This window comes from Poecilia mexicana, unplaced genomic scaffold, assembly GCF_051168715.1.
Source record: "Poecilia mexicana isolate PSO_F unplaced genomic scaffold, ASM5116871v1 scaffold_23, whole genome shotgun sequence".
NCBI lineage: Eukaryota > Metazoa > Chordata > Actinopteri > Cyprinodontiformes > Poeciliidae > Poecilia > Poecilia mexicana.
The window spans coordinates 12,187,724-12,201,891 of record NW_028263392.1 but is presented as its reverse complement, the minus strand read 5'-3'; the positions used below and the strand labels follow the sequence as shown (position 1 = coordinate 12,201,891).

Below are 14,168 nucleotides of genomic sequence, written 5' to 3'. Positions count from 1 at the left end.
CCAGCTAAATCTAATGATGACACATTTTGCTAGATGATAAATTGTTCCATCAGTTATTACCATAAACAATAATGTTGATGTTTGGAGACCATTTCCAAGTAATATGTTGCTAATTGCTAAGTTTGTCCGCTCAAAGTCATAAACATTTAATTTTGTAAATAAAACTTAACACTGAATCTGGACGATTTTTCAAATATCCAAAATAAAAAATCCACCAAAAATAATAGATAAAGTGGAAATAAAAAACACAAACAAGGATTAATAAAATGAACTATAATGTCTCTGTAAATGGAGCTCATTTCAATTGATTATGCTATTAATTGATTATTGCGACAGGCTGAGTTGTATTGTGAAGAAATGTTCCATTTAGGAAGTTAGCGTCCGTAGCTAACTTTAATAAACTACATTGTACATTTTGCATCTCATCTTTTGCACAAATCAGGAGAAACGGTACAGATACACTTACAAGATGTTCGTCTCTAACAGCAGGGGGCAGTGTTGTGCTTATTTTCAGTTGAGCAGCTTCCCAGGAAACCTTAAGTCACATTTTTCTTTTCCTCTTGTTGTACGTTTCTTCACAGATGACGTGTCCATCTCCGGCTTCAAGGACGCCATCAGCGAGCAGAGCGTCCCGGAGAGCGCCGCCGAGGCGGTGGCTGTCCAGGACAAGGACGGGGCCGCGTCCCCCGACAGCGTCAGCGCCGCCTCCCAGAGCATCGACGAGCCTGCCAAAGACACGGTGAGAGGCCCAGGAAGTCTTTGACTCAGAAGAAGTCAAAACACCAGGAGATGGTGACGCTGACTGTCCTCCTCCAGGTGTCTGTGCTGGTGCTGAAGGTCCAGACGTTGTGTGTGGGCATGGAGGCGGTGGGCGAGAGCTCAGCCGTGACCCTAGAGGTCGGTCGGGTCACTCCCAACCAGCTGGGCAACGTCGGCCTCAGAGAGTACCTCAGCAACCGCAGCCTCGGTACGAAACGACCATCGATACGATCTGTTACGGTTCCTGCATGTTTTCCACGTTGCACCCACATTTCACAGCTTTCCATATTTTATCTGTAATATTATTTTGTCTTGTTTCATGTGGAACTTCTTTAAATTATAGCTAAAACTGGCATGTGGGAGAGGTTGCTTAAAAACTAGACGACAGATTAGTCTGTTGTGTTCGGTTCCACAGGTTTTCCACTCTAACCCACCCACCCCTGCTTCTGTCTTATGTACCTCCCATAACCTCCCCACAGGTATGGTGTGTTCAGTACCAATACCTGCTCAGAGCAGCCAAGGTAACCGCTGGGTGTTAACTCACCATGTCAGTCCTAACATGCATGCTTGGCTCAGCGCATTTGTGCCTGTGCTTAACATGTTTGCACACATGAAGCGTGTGTGTTTGCTCGTTTTCCAGCAGCAAGCGGGGAACTCTTGTGGTGTGTGTGTGAGTGGCACTTAATGAAGGCTAGATTTGTCTGTAATGGACTGAGTGGTCCCATTATTTGCAACATTAGGCCCCCCAGTCTTTAAACACGCCAGATTTAAATTAACTTTTGGTTTTTGCGCGGACAGATTTAACCCCTAATCCTCCCGTTCTCCGTCTAATTCTCTCCATCCTCCTCTTCCTCTCTCTCCACTGCAGCAGACTTTGCAGTTTCAGTCCAGTGATTCAGGCAATGAGAGAGACGCCAGCTTTACCCCCCTGCCACCTATTTCTATCTCCCATCCTCCCTCTCTTTCCCTCCAATTTTACTCTCCCTCAAGCTCCCACTCCATCTTCCTCCTAATCCTGTCGCTCACCCCTCCGTCTCCACCTTTCCTTTTCTTCTCCAGGCCATCTTTTCGCTCTCCTCTCTGTCTTATCTCACTCATTCAGTCCTTCTGAATGGCTTCTGGCTTTTTCTCGTTTTGCATTTTCCACCTTTTTTCTTTTTTACTTTTTCCCCAACTGTAGCTTCTCAGAACAGGGAGAAAATGCCACTTTATGTAGGAAACGCTGACAGCTCTGCGTATTTGTGCAGATCTGTTTCCTCTCCATTTTAACCCCCCATATGTTCTCTGAGCTTTTTAAACGGAATCAATATGTTCATTTCCATGACTTGCTGAATGCCGTCTTGTGACTTGTGATGTGTCAACTTCAGCTTTTATCGCCTCATTTTCTCATCCTTTTCACAATTTAGATTGTTCATACAGGAATTTTACTTGAACAGCTAAAGTCAGGAAACATAATTAAACATGACTGTCAGCTGGAGCCTGTGGGACGGTAAAAAGCCTCTTTGACTTCTTTCTAAGGGAATCTCTTCCTTTTGTCTCCAACTCCTCCTTATGATCTGCTGCTTCCTCCTTTACAGTCACTTCATGTCCCACTTAAAGCTGCTTTTAAACCCGACATCAACATACTCCACACATCACTTCAGCGGCTGCTTTTGAAACTATTTACCTGGAAGAAACCATCTTAAATTTCTTGGAAACAGCCGCTTAAAGTTCATGAGGTTATTTGACGAAATGAAAAAACGTTAGGAAAGATTTAAGAGATGTAGAGCGGGGAAGATATTGACTGCTCATACAATACGGGAAATAACTAAATAACATTTAAATTTCACTAACTGCTCACCACTAAAGTAAAAAAAAGTATTTAACTTATAGAACCATCAACATATTTAACTTTTATTTTATATTTAGGCCGTATTTTAAAAAAATGTGTTAGAATTTTACACGTTATACATTTTATGTTTATATTTGCTGATATTTAACATTTTATATGACAGTAAATTGTCAGCAAATAAGCAGTTTCCCCTCTGGGATCATTAAAATATATTCCAAAATTTTATTTATTTTTGTGTCACACATGGACTTAAAATAAAGAATTAAAATTATGTTCAGTTTTAATGTGGACCTAATAAAAACTTAAATGCAAACTTTATATTATATATCCATTTAATACAAAGAAGCACATTCTTATATGGATATTATTCAGTAATTAAAATATTTGAACAACTAGTAATTATCTCTTATATCTTTAACAGGTTACAATTTTTTAATTTAACCTATTTAAGATATTATAGGTTAAATTTAAAAAAATAAATTTTTTAAGGTATTATAGGTTAAACTAATAGCTTAAATAAAAAACGTTTTTGATTTAACCTATTAAATTGAATAGGTAATTATTTTTAAATGTAACCCATTAAATTTAATATGTAAAATAATTATTTTTTTATTTAACCTATTAAATAATTAGATGTTTATTGATATTTTTATGTATATTTTTGTAATCTAAGCTCTGAATAAAAAAAAAACCTTATGAGATTGATGAGTTTCTGTGTCAGTAAAGTGAGACTGACAGAGTAGAATAAAGTTTCAAAAGTTACATTTTACGCTCCGGAGTATTTTGAGGTCAGAGGTCTGATATGAACCGCCTCGCATTCTGAGCGTGAGCCGCTGCGTTTTCCTCCACAGCTGGTGGAGAGACCCACTCCGACTCCAGCCGGGGTCTTTACAACCCGGAGGTCCGGGCTCGGCTGGAGAGCGGGCCGAGCGCCGCCGCTCACTCCCCGCTGGCGGAGCGCAACGGCTTCCTGCAGCTGCATCTCCATGGATACCAGGCCAGCTTCATGATGGCGTCGCTGCGCAACCTGGCGCTTTTCCTGGAGGGCGACCGCGCCACCGACGTGATGCCCATGGAGATCAGGATCAGGGACACACACATCAACTTAGAGGTGAGGAACACTGAATGAATGAAAAAACAAACATGTTTTAACCAAAAATTCAGACATACACCAGCAGTTTTTGTAAAAAATAAAAAATCAGTTTCTTTTTTATCGAAAGAAACTGATTTGGAAAAAAATGATTTTGCCTGATTTTATTTTTTTACCCTTAATTGAGTCATTTCCTGGATGGCTACTTTTTTACTTTTACTTGAGTATAATTTGTTGGTACTCTGCCCACCTCTGGTTGTGTCATCTAAAGTAATTTTTGATGTAACTTCCTGTCTACAGCAGGGAGATGACGACAATCCCGAGGCAGAAACAAACACGCTACACGTGGACAGCCTCGTCGTACGCAGAAATGACGACGGGTCTTTCTCTGTAGGAGGTAAACGCAGCTTCTACATCAAATCTCCCAACTTCCCCAGCTGTAATTAATTACAAACTCTGTTCTCCTTCGTTCTCGTCACAGTGGACGGCGCCGCAGACGCCAAACCCAAGAAAGCACCGACGGACGACGCGCCGACTCCGCTTCCTGAGGTGGGGAGCGGCGTCTGCAGGACAGCGAAGGCGACACAGACTCAAACGCCGCCCAGCAGCCCCAGACCGACCGACAGGGAAAAGGTCAGACTCTAATGATGGAATAATCTGGAGTTCAAAGGTTAAACTTGTTTACATACATTTAGTGACATTACAACTGCAAACTTTAATCACTTCTTTTTTGGCTTTTTGTTCTTTTTTTTTAACTCTGGGATCATGTCTCTGCTGTGCTTCCAGATGCTGCTGGAGGAGAACGAATGCCTGAAGGTGGAGCTGTCCAGAGCCAAGATGGCGCTGGCCGAGGCTCAGATGGAGAAAGACTCGCTGCTTCACCGCATGAAGAGCCTAAAGATGAACACCAGCTAGAACTGCCTTGTCAGTGACGAGCTCCAACTCTGACTACAAGAGGAGGATTTTTTATTTCGTTTTTTACTTTAACTGCACACTTCGTTGAGGGAGATACCACGACTTGTGACTTTTGGAGAAGACTAAGAAACGTTTTGTTCTGTTTAGTTGAACAAATGCAAAAAAGGAAAAGAAAAGAAGATGTTCTGTTTTAAAGCTTGTGAAAAAGATGGTAGAAATCTATCATGTTTTTGGTGCCTACAGTAACTCATCCTTCACTACTTCTGTTATTAAAACCACCACGGAAACCTGGAGATGTGAGAGAAAACTGAATGTTGCATCTTTAGAAGAATGTCAAAAAAAAGAGAAAGAAAAAAGGCGACTTACTTTGCACTGCGCTGAGTTTTCAGCGCGTTCAAATTCAGACTCTAATTGTACAAGAATGTGAACATGTATTTTCTACAGAACCTTGAAGGGTTTTGTAGGGTTTGCAGTTGAATGTGATTATTACTATTTTTTTTTTTTGTGAGAGTCTCAGAACAAGCATTTTGTGAGGTGCGGAGGACAAACATCGGTTCACTTTACAGCTTTTTCAAATGCCTCAGAATTAGTTGTTGCCTCCACGTTTGTCCTATTTTTATATCTGTAAATATTCAATGCTGCACTTTTTAAAACTGAGGCACTGTAACAACAGCAATCACAGCTGTGGGAGAACAATTGGAGCAAAGCGTGAAAAAAAACGGGCCACTTTGAAGCTGCCCCAGCTACATGTGTGTTTCTTTATGTAAAAACTAAGAGGAAAAAAAAAATCCATGTATTTGAATGACTTTCTTGGACAAGCAATGACAATATTTGCTGCTTTAGTCATCCCTGTGTGATAAATTACATGTTCATAACTAAAATCAACTTATTTTTGTAACAGCAGGAAAGTGAAGGTAGGTTTAGCTCTAATATTTAACTGTGATGAATTTAATCTACATGTGCAAAACATCTACTCTTAAAAAAACAATTTAAAGTCCTTGTTCCTCCAAATTAAAAACAAAAAACAAAAAAAACTTTTAATCAATATTTTTGCTGCAATTGATTTCTCCCCTACTTACTAAGAGGAAGTAAGCAAAACAAAAAAAGTATTTTTTCTGTCAAAGCTGCTGAATTACTGATAGAAAATAAAGGATCCGTTTTGAACGTTTCATCTTTTTATGAAGTTTCTGGTTTGAATTTACTTGCATTTTGTTAATTTTACTCTATGATCCAACTTTTTTTTTTACACATAGGTTCAATTTTTATTAGGTACAGTGGGTAAAATAAGTATTTGTATTGAAATGTACCCACGATAAGTGACTAATTTTCTCCATTGCATGTTGTAAATTTGTTGCCAACTGCTTGTATTACAAAGCTGTCCTTTAAAAAACATAATTTTAAAGGATAGCTGATGCAATTTGTCTTGCATTAGACTTCCTGCCTAAACAGCATAGTGTGCTTTACAATAACAAGCCGCTTAACTCTTTCTTTTATCTCCACCTTGGCCCAGTTTCATTGATTTCTGCTGCCTGATGCAGCAGTCCCTCCCTGAACAATTAGTTGGAAAACCCATCTTGGGTGCCAGATTCTTGTCAAAGCTTTTAGTTTGCTATAATTAATTTTATGCCCATTTTTAAAAGGCTTGGGGCTACATTCCCCCTCCCGATAGGTGAAAGATAATGTAAGCTCAACAGTGGCAGCAACAACTTGAATGTGAAACTATTGTTCTAGTAAAGTCACAGTCTAGCATTAGCACTTCACCACAGCTAGCTGCAACACAAAATTAGAAAATAAGCACTTTATAACTGCGATGTGTGGTCAGGGGATTCACCTGTAATCCTTACAGGTAAAATGAGAACATGCGAAGTAAAATGGTGAGAGGAAATTAATTTGTCTTCTTTAATTTTCTTCAAATTGATTTTTATTGGTAATATTTTTGCAATCACCGAATTTACGCAATGTCTGTTGAAATTCATAAGTGCAGTGCAGTGCCTCACCTCTAGGGGCGCTGTTTTACACAAAGTGGATGAACCAGCAGTTGGCGCATGCTTATTGTAGTTCTCTTTATATCGCCAATATATTACGTTCACACTGCATCCTGAAGTGGCCCACATCCGTTTTTTTGTGTGTGAAGTATGTTTTTATTTTTTTCCTCGGGGTCGTTCAAACTTCCAAATAAGTGATTTCCAATGTGAACTTCAAACGACCTGAAAGTGGCCCGCATGCGCAGTAGAGGGCGTGCTCAGTGTTTACGGAAGTAAACATGGATGCTAACGGTGGCGCTTATCTTATGATTCTGAAGTTGATGTCCGACTGGAGCCACCACATTAGCAACTTAATCTTCATTAAGGTACGTCATGGTTGTTTTTCTTCCCGCTTGCGCTTACCAGGACGCAAAGTAGTGACGTTTGTCGAGATTCAATGACGTTCAGGTCGGATGACTGCGAAAAAATCGGGTTTGGGTCACTTCAGGCTGCAATGTGAACGTAGGTTTGTTTAATTACACATGTTCTACTGACGTTCCTTTCCCTGATGTATTTAATTAATATTAGTCAATGTGTGACATATTTAGTCTTTTTGACCGGCCATAAATGCGCAGTGAAAATGCGGAGGTTGAGGCAGAAAGTACCGCGCCACACCGATAGGGGTAATGCTGAGCCCCAGGGGTACAATTGGCAACGGGTGCTCTTCTATGCATTGAAAAGAATAATTCTGTTGGGATATAACCGTTCAAGCCCTTTCTACTTTTTCACTGCCACATTTTTAAAAACGAAAGAAAAATGGGACGGAAACAATGACGCTTTTTACAAGAGAATGACAAAGATAGTCGTGGAGAAATCTTTTCCCTTTCATATTTTGGGACTTCTTGATAATTTGGAATTTTGGTAGTTTTAATATTTTGTTTCTGATAGCATTACAGAAGAATAATTTTGAATTTAGAACCAAGTTTGTCTTCCTATCTAATGTTGCACTCCAGTTTTTTGTACAAGATCTTTCATACTGATCCATACCTCCTTCGTACTTGCTTCGACAATATTTTAAATTAATCCTGTACTGAAATATGACTCCAATCAATTTCTCCCAGCAGGACGTTGCTTAGGTTGATTCTTCAAGAGGATTTTGGTCTGAGTTATGCTGTTGGGAAGCTCCACAGTATAATATGTTCTGGAGATTTGCACATTTAAAACCCCTTAGAGGATTTTTGCAGCAGGTGTTTGACCTGTGGCTCACCTTCGTTTTATGATGGAGCATTTCTGAATTTATGTGCAGCATTGCAATAAAAGGAAGTAAACTCTGCATGTAAGAGCAGCCAGTGATCTGCTGCACGGGCTGCTTGGACTTAAATGGTCATGACATTTTACAGCTGCAGCGGAGCAGTGCATCATAGAAGGATGTTTAATAGCTGTTCACATGTGTAAGTGGAAAGCCGGGCTATTTTCAGCCGGATACTTGTTTACATGCCGCAGCCTAAAGCTACTGAGATGATAGCCGAGGCATGGTGCATCACAGGAAAGGATGTACGTATGTTTGAGTTCTGTGTTAAAGAGAGAGGAGGGAGTACCGGGCGTGTCTGGACCAGCTGGATTGTGAAGAATACTGAGCTAGAGAGAGGAGACAGGTTGTGTCTTAGCAGCTTCTTTTCCATTATTCTTCTGTTTTCTGATTTTTCATAGCTTATTTAGAAGATTATTTTACGTTTATTTAACATTTGAAAGTTTAAATGTTAGAAGGACTGAATAAAAGTTTAATTTAGAGATTCACTGCAAGATTTAGAGGGATTCTGAGTGGAGAGCACTATAATTAGAAGTTGTTTTTTTATTTCTTCGAGAGCAGAGGTTGTTGGAGAGTTTGTCACTGATCAAAAAATATTTTTTCCATATTTATTAAACTGTCACCATGATGTGACAGTATAAAGTAAGACAATCTGTGAAAAAAATCATCTGAAGAAATGCACTACTCCCATTCAAAACAATCAATCAGAGTCAGGGGGAGTGTCTTAGCGCTGTCAATCATGTTTGTGTAGTTGCTGTTCAATGTTTTAATGGCAGGAAAACTGTTTATTCGCCATCACTGAAGCTATGCTAACTAGCCTTAGCATTCCTGGCATGGTATGTTGTGGTGAATGGCTCTCGGGCATAACAGAGAGTGATTGACAGCACTAAGACCCTCCTCCTGCTTCTGATTGGCTGTTTCTGAGTGGGATATTTCTGTAATTGGCACTAGGAGAATGCACAGGAACTTGTTTTTTCTTAACAGATTATCTCTTATATAGTTGTGGTATTAATGAGTGATATTTAAGGTTTCTTTGTTTCTACTGAGCAGGTAAGAAATATTTTTTGTTCTATAAACAAAATTGTATTTCTCTGCTCAGTGATGGCAGCCTGCGCTCTTTCTCCATGGTAATGAAAATGTTGAAGTGTATGGTGCAGAGTTGTGGTCGTTTCATTACTTCCTTTGCTGCTTTTGGTTGTGACTCAGATATTCACCACAACATCATGACATGCTCTGACACAGCATTTTTGAAAACAAAGTTACTACGTCTAGGAGGATTTAGTTGATTATATTTGGGCGTACATACTGCATATGTACTAGCAGCTGAACATAACCCGTCCCTTTAACCAAAGGATTAACTTTACCTTAGTCTTGTTTTTTCCATGTTTCCATCATCTACTGTAGCATAATCTGCATTAATCAGATGGATTTGGTCCTTAGAAAAGGAATGGAATTGGTGAATAACACTTGATCCAACAAGAGAGTGGGTGAACTGGAATGTGTTCAAGAAAGGTTGATCCTAAGTCTACATTGGGAACTAAAGACATAGGAGCACAAATCCATCGACTTTCTTTTGTGCAAACCTTAAAAACAAACATGAAAATCTTTGGTTTACTTATTGCTCTGACTGACACAATAGAATTTCGTACTGCAAGTCTAAGCTTGACCGTCACCTTTCACTGACTGGAATAACTGAAAACAAAGGAGCAATGATGCTGACTGTAAAATCATGATGCTAACATCTTTTACGCATAGAAAACACGAGATAAAAGGAGCTGGAAACACTTTTTATTTGTAAAAAAAAAAAGAAGAAAACCGTTCATATTTTTTTGCCTTACAATTCATATTCATGTGGTACTTTTCTATTCTAATGAAGCAGCAGCGTGAATGCATCATGCAGGTTCCTGCTTGCAAAAAAGGGGGCAGTGTCAGAGTGGGGGGGGGGGATGAAGGTGTCCGCCCGTATTATGGCTGTCAAAGCGCATTTAATCCCTGCTCCTGCCTTCATTTTGCATTATTCACACTAACCCTGCTCTGACACGGCTGGCTGAGGGGAGGAGGAGGATATTTTTGGGATATCACCTGTTTCCAAACCATATTTCGGCTGCAGCGGCGCGCCGATTGAGGAAAAAACGAAACAATGCCAGCACGGAGAATGATGAAGCGCGCATGCGCGGTAGCGATGGGATAAGTTTTAAATCTCACAGAAGAAGAAAGAGTGAGAGCTGCAGGGTGTTTGGGTTACTTCTTTAAAACGGAGCGACACATTAAGTACAATTCATTGATGTTGTAGCATCGTTATCCCCACCCAGACGGTACAGGGAGCTTCTGAATCAAACCAGGGGAAATTGTAGCGGAACACGGACTCAAGTACTTCCAAAATAAAAGCGTCGCGGTTAATCAAAAAACAGGAAAAACGATTAAAGTCAATGGTGCTTGGGAGTTCAACGATAACACAAACAGTATCAGTAAACATGTCGCATTTAATAATTTTTAAGTCATGCTTTTATTTATTTGTAGCATAAGTATGCTTAGTTTATGTTTTTTTCTATTTTCTAGATAGGATTTCAACATCTTTGGTTTGTTGAATTGCTATGAAAAACTACTGCCATAGATATCTGGTTTGGAAACTTTCTGAGCTGATAAAGTTGAAAATTTGATCATTTATTTAAAAAAATTCTAAAAAATTATAATTTCTGAGCTTTTTCTTGCACTTTTCCTTTTCTTTTTACTTTTGAAGCTCATAAATTTCCAGTTTTTTTCTAGAAAATGTCTGAGATTAATCTCAAAATTTCTGACTTTTTTTGGCGGAAATGTATTCCTCCTTTTTTCTATCTACATTGGCTCTACCACACGGTTGTAGAAATTGGCATCATCACTACCTGGTTTGTATTTTATCTGACAGGAAGAATACATACGCAGAAGTCCATCCACGAAGATTTGAGGTCTTATTTTGAAAGGCGCTACCGGAAGTCAATGGTTTAGTTTGGTGGAACTTGACCTTTGAGTCTGAGCAGACCCTGATAACCGCCGGAGCAGTGCGGTTGGTTCGCCGGAGAGACAGGGAGGAGGTGAGCGGACTGGGAGAGCTTTTTGTGGCTGCAGACGGAGTTTCACCTCCCGTCTGTTCCCAGCAGAAGCTCCGGAGGAAACGGGACAAAGAAGGAGTTTCAGTTTTTATTCTTTTTTTCTTTTTTAACCGGCTTTTACTCTTCACTTCGGGCGTGCTAAGGGGGATTTGTTTCAGGTTTCAGGATCACACACCGGGAGTAAATAACGCAGCTGTGGATGTGAATCAGCTGAGGTTGCAGGGCACCAGGGGAGCCGTGCTCTGCAGCATCAAGAACACCCACTTCCACGCAGAGAGAGGGAATCCTTCCTTAGATGCTTCCCCGCGGCAGACGCTGAGGAGCGGAGGGATTTTATGGAAGATTTGTTGGATTTTCTTTGTTTTATTCATCGCCCTGTCGTTGCAAACTTGAGAGTCCGGGATGGGGAAGGAGCAGGAGCTGCTGGAAGCCGCCCGCACTGGGAATGTCGCCTTGGTGGAGAAATTGTTGAGTGGGAAAAAGGGAATACTGGGGTCAGGATCCGGCTCCATCCCTATCCCCAACCTCTTGAGGTAAGCAGCCTCCTTCAGGTGGAGCTCTGCGGTGTCCTGGGAGTCCCAGGGACGCTGCAGGGGATTCCTGGAGGTTTCCCTTTCTGCAAATTTAGGCTATTTTTTTAATCTTATATTTTACCTCACAAGTGCACTACAGTTTTCACTGATTATCAGTAGAACAGACGGCGCATCATGCATCAACATTAGTTGCTGCAGGAGCTTCATGTTTATAGCATGAAGCTGAATACAGATATTCACACCCTTTAAAATGTCTCACAGTTAGTCAGGTTACCACCACAAAACCTAAAATGAATCTTATTGGGAAAAGTTTTGGCACACATTTGCTTTCAGGCCCCGTTTACTCCGATATCACTAGATAAAATAAAGTTTTCCCTCCGTCTGAGTTTACGTTGAGTTGAGAAGCGACCAAGAGGTCAGTGGTGGCTCTGGAGGAGCTGCAGAGAGCCACAGTTCAGGTGGGAGAATCTGTTGCCATGACAGTTGTTGGCAACACAATGCAAAAAGCTGGCATTTCTGCAGACTTGGCAAGAAGAAAGCCGTTTGGTGTCTTGTTTTGAAGTTTTTCTAAAGCGGTGTAGGGGAAAAAAGTCAAAATTTAACATAGGAGTGGGAATTTATGAAAAATTTCTTAATACAATAACATTTTTTATTTATCGTTGTCGCAATAAATTCAACTTGCTTTTAAAAAATGGATTTAAATTTCATTTCTGCTATTTTATCCACTGTTTTTTCCATAAGATCATCAATAAATAACAGTAAATCAATAAATATGATTAAATGACTGCTCTATATGAAGTTTAGTGAAATAAATCACATTTTCGTTTGGCATTAATGTTTGTGACGCTATGAATTCTGTCGCAGTAGCACTACAAAATATTGTGATAAAATTGTAAGTCTGTGTCGTCCACCCCTATTTTTACGCTTTGACCGATATGCAAAACACTATTTGTTGGTCAAAATTAAGCATTATGATTCAGGGTTTTTTGGAATAGTTTAGAATGTTGTTAGAATGGCCTAATCAAAGTCCAAAATTATACCTTACTTTGAGCTGCCACATCAAATCCCATTAAAATTCACTCAAGTTTGTGGTTTTAACATGACAACATGTGTCTGAATACGTCTGTGAGTCACTAAGACAAGTAGAGAATCTGAGTGAAATGAAAACTATTGGATTGCTTGTCATCGCCTGTTCCCTCCTGGTACCAGGCGTGCTTTCACTGTTAGGTGGGGAAACCTCTGCACAGCGAGAACAAAAGAACAGACGGCAGCTACCTTGAGATTCAGGGCTGTGACAGCTTCCATAGAGCAGGGACACACTTTGATGGTCAGATGATGGAAGCATTTGTAACTTTGAGTTCAGTCTTTCACACATTTCTCCATGCAGCAGGCGGCTTACACTCCAACGGTGCGCGCATGCAAGTTTTCCATCGCTACGTTGATCATTTTGTGTGTTTGGAAAGAACCGAGTCTTTTCGCATGGAACCTGGCGAGCCTAGTGTTGGAGTTGACGGAGGCTTTTAACAATGATCGAAACGCTTGCCGCATCATTTCTATTTCTGTTCCGAAGAAAGAGGATGTCCAGATATGAGGAAATGCAATTTGACTGCAGGGGCCTGCAGGTTCCACCTTTTGCTATTGTGCATTTTTACGTCAAATAACCCATGAGACAAAAGATTTTCGTCCTCTTGGTCTCTGTGGTCATGCTGACGCTGACCCAGGTGATAATCAGATCAAAGTTAGGGAGGAGTACCGCCTCAGGCGCTGCCCCTCCTCCACTTCCTGCTGGGGAAAAAAAACTATACCACTTTGTAAAAGAAGTTTGGTTTAACTTCTTTGAAAGCTATTTGGAGGTGAATATTGAACTTTCCTCAAATTCAGCAGCTCTAGTTCTTGTTTATAACTTCTAATGGGAAGTTTCAGATATTCTCTGTGGGCTTTCAGTTCATGAGAAGTATAGTTTGTGCGTAATATTTACGTGCGTTCATGAGTCTGTTCCCTTTTTTTCTGCAGGGTTAATAAAAATTAATGTTTGACTTGTGGTAATGCAATGCTACTACCTCATTGTCACCTTCTTACAATCATTTTTTTGATTTTGGCAAAAAATGACCAGAGTCTTTATTTTACAAAGGTGAAAATATTGTACACAGCAAATGCTACAAGTGCTACTTTTATTAGCTGTTGCTGCTGGAGATTTTTAGCTGGTTGGCTAACTACTTGTGTTTAAAGATTTCCAAATCTAGACTCTCTGGTGGCTTAAGATTTTTAGGTCTTTTATTGTGTCAGAATTTGTCAAAGTAGACAAGGAAATGCTTTCTCATCCATAGCTGCGTTTCCAGTAACCTTAAAATTGCGCAAATTGAAATTCTATTTGTTGGAAACCTGGTAATTTAGAAAAAAGTCATGTTTTTTGATTAAAAAGTTTTTGCACTAGGACAAGGTGGTTTTTCGGCTGTATCAAAATGGATGTATTGCGTAAAGCTGCAATGGAAACACTTTTTTTGCATCATATGAGTCACGTGATCAAGAGCGGGATGTTACTACTGATGGAAATGCCAAAGAAGACGACAGGAAGTAGTATTAGAATGATGGGATTGTTTTTGATAGATGATGATCACTAGCGCCATCGCTGAATTATGAATATATCTCATGTAACTGTTCATCGCGTTATTTTAATT

General features: G+C 40.0%; 2 protein-coding genes across 9 annotated transcripts in view; both read left to right on the top strand.

Moving 5' to 3' along the window:
- Nucleotides 1-5,764, top strand: part of bltp3b (bridge-like lipid transfer protein family member 3B) — a 29,319-nt gene extending 23,555 nt beyond the window's left edge. For 2 of the 3 annotated variants that reach the window (XM_088003096.1, XM_014981296.2), the window contains 7 exons: nucleotides 582-739; nucleotides 817-967; nucleotides 1,239-1,280; nucleotides 3,442-3,701; nucleotides 3,981-4,077; nucleotides 4,162-4,313; nucleotides 4,467-5,764. In XM_088003096.1, coding sequence (XP_087859222.1) covers nucleotides 582-739; nucleotides 817-967; nucleotides 1,239-1,280; nucleotides 3,442-3,701; nucleotides 3,981-4,077; nucleotides 4,162-4,313; nucleotides 4,467-4,595 — 989 coding nt within the window. In that variant the 3' untranslated portion in view covers nucleotides 4,596-5,764. The remainder of the gene's footprint in view (nucleotides 1-581; nucleotides 740-816; nucleotides 968-1,238; nucleotides 1,281-3,441; nucleotides 3,702-3,980; nucleotides 4,078-4,161; nucleotides 4,314-4,466) is intronic. The other variant, XM_088003095.1, reaches the window with a different exon arrangement.
- Nucleotides 5,765-10,801: 5,037 nt separating this feature from the next.
- The window catches only part of anks1b (ankyrin repeat and sterile alpha motif domain containing 1B), a 191,871-nt gene continuing 188,504 nt past the window's right edge, over nucleotides 10,802-14,168 (top strand). For 2 of the 6 annotated variants that reach the window (XM_014981304.2, XM_014981303.2), the window contains exon 1: nucleotides 10,805-11,490. In XM_014981304.2, the coding sequence (XP_014836790.2) occupies nucleotides 11,360-11,490 (131 nt within the window). In that variant the 5' untranslated portion in view covers nucleotides 10,805-11,359. Of the gene's footprint in view, nucleotides 11,491-14,168 lie in introns of all 6 variants that reach the window. The other 4 variants (XM_014981300.2, XM_014981297.2, XM_014981298.2 and 1 more) reach the window with 4 other exon arrangements.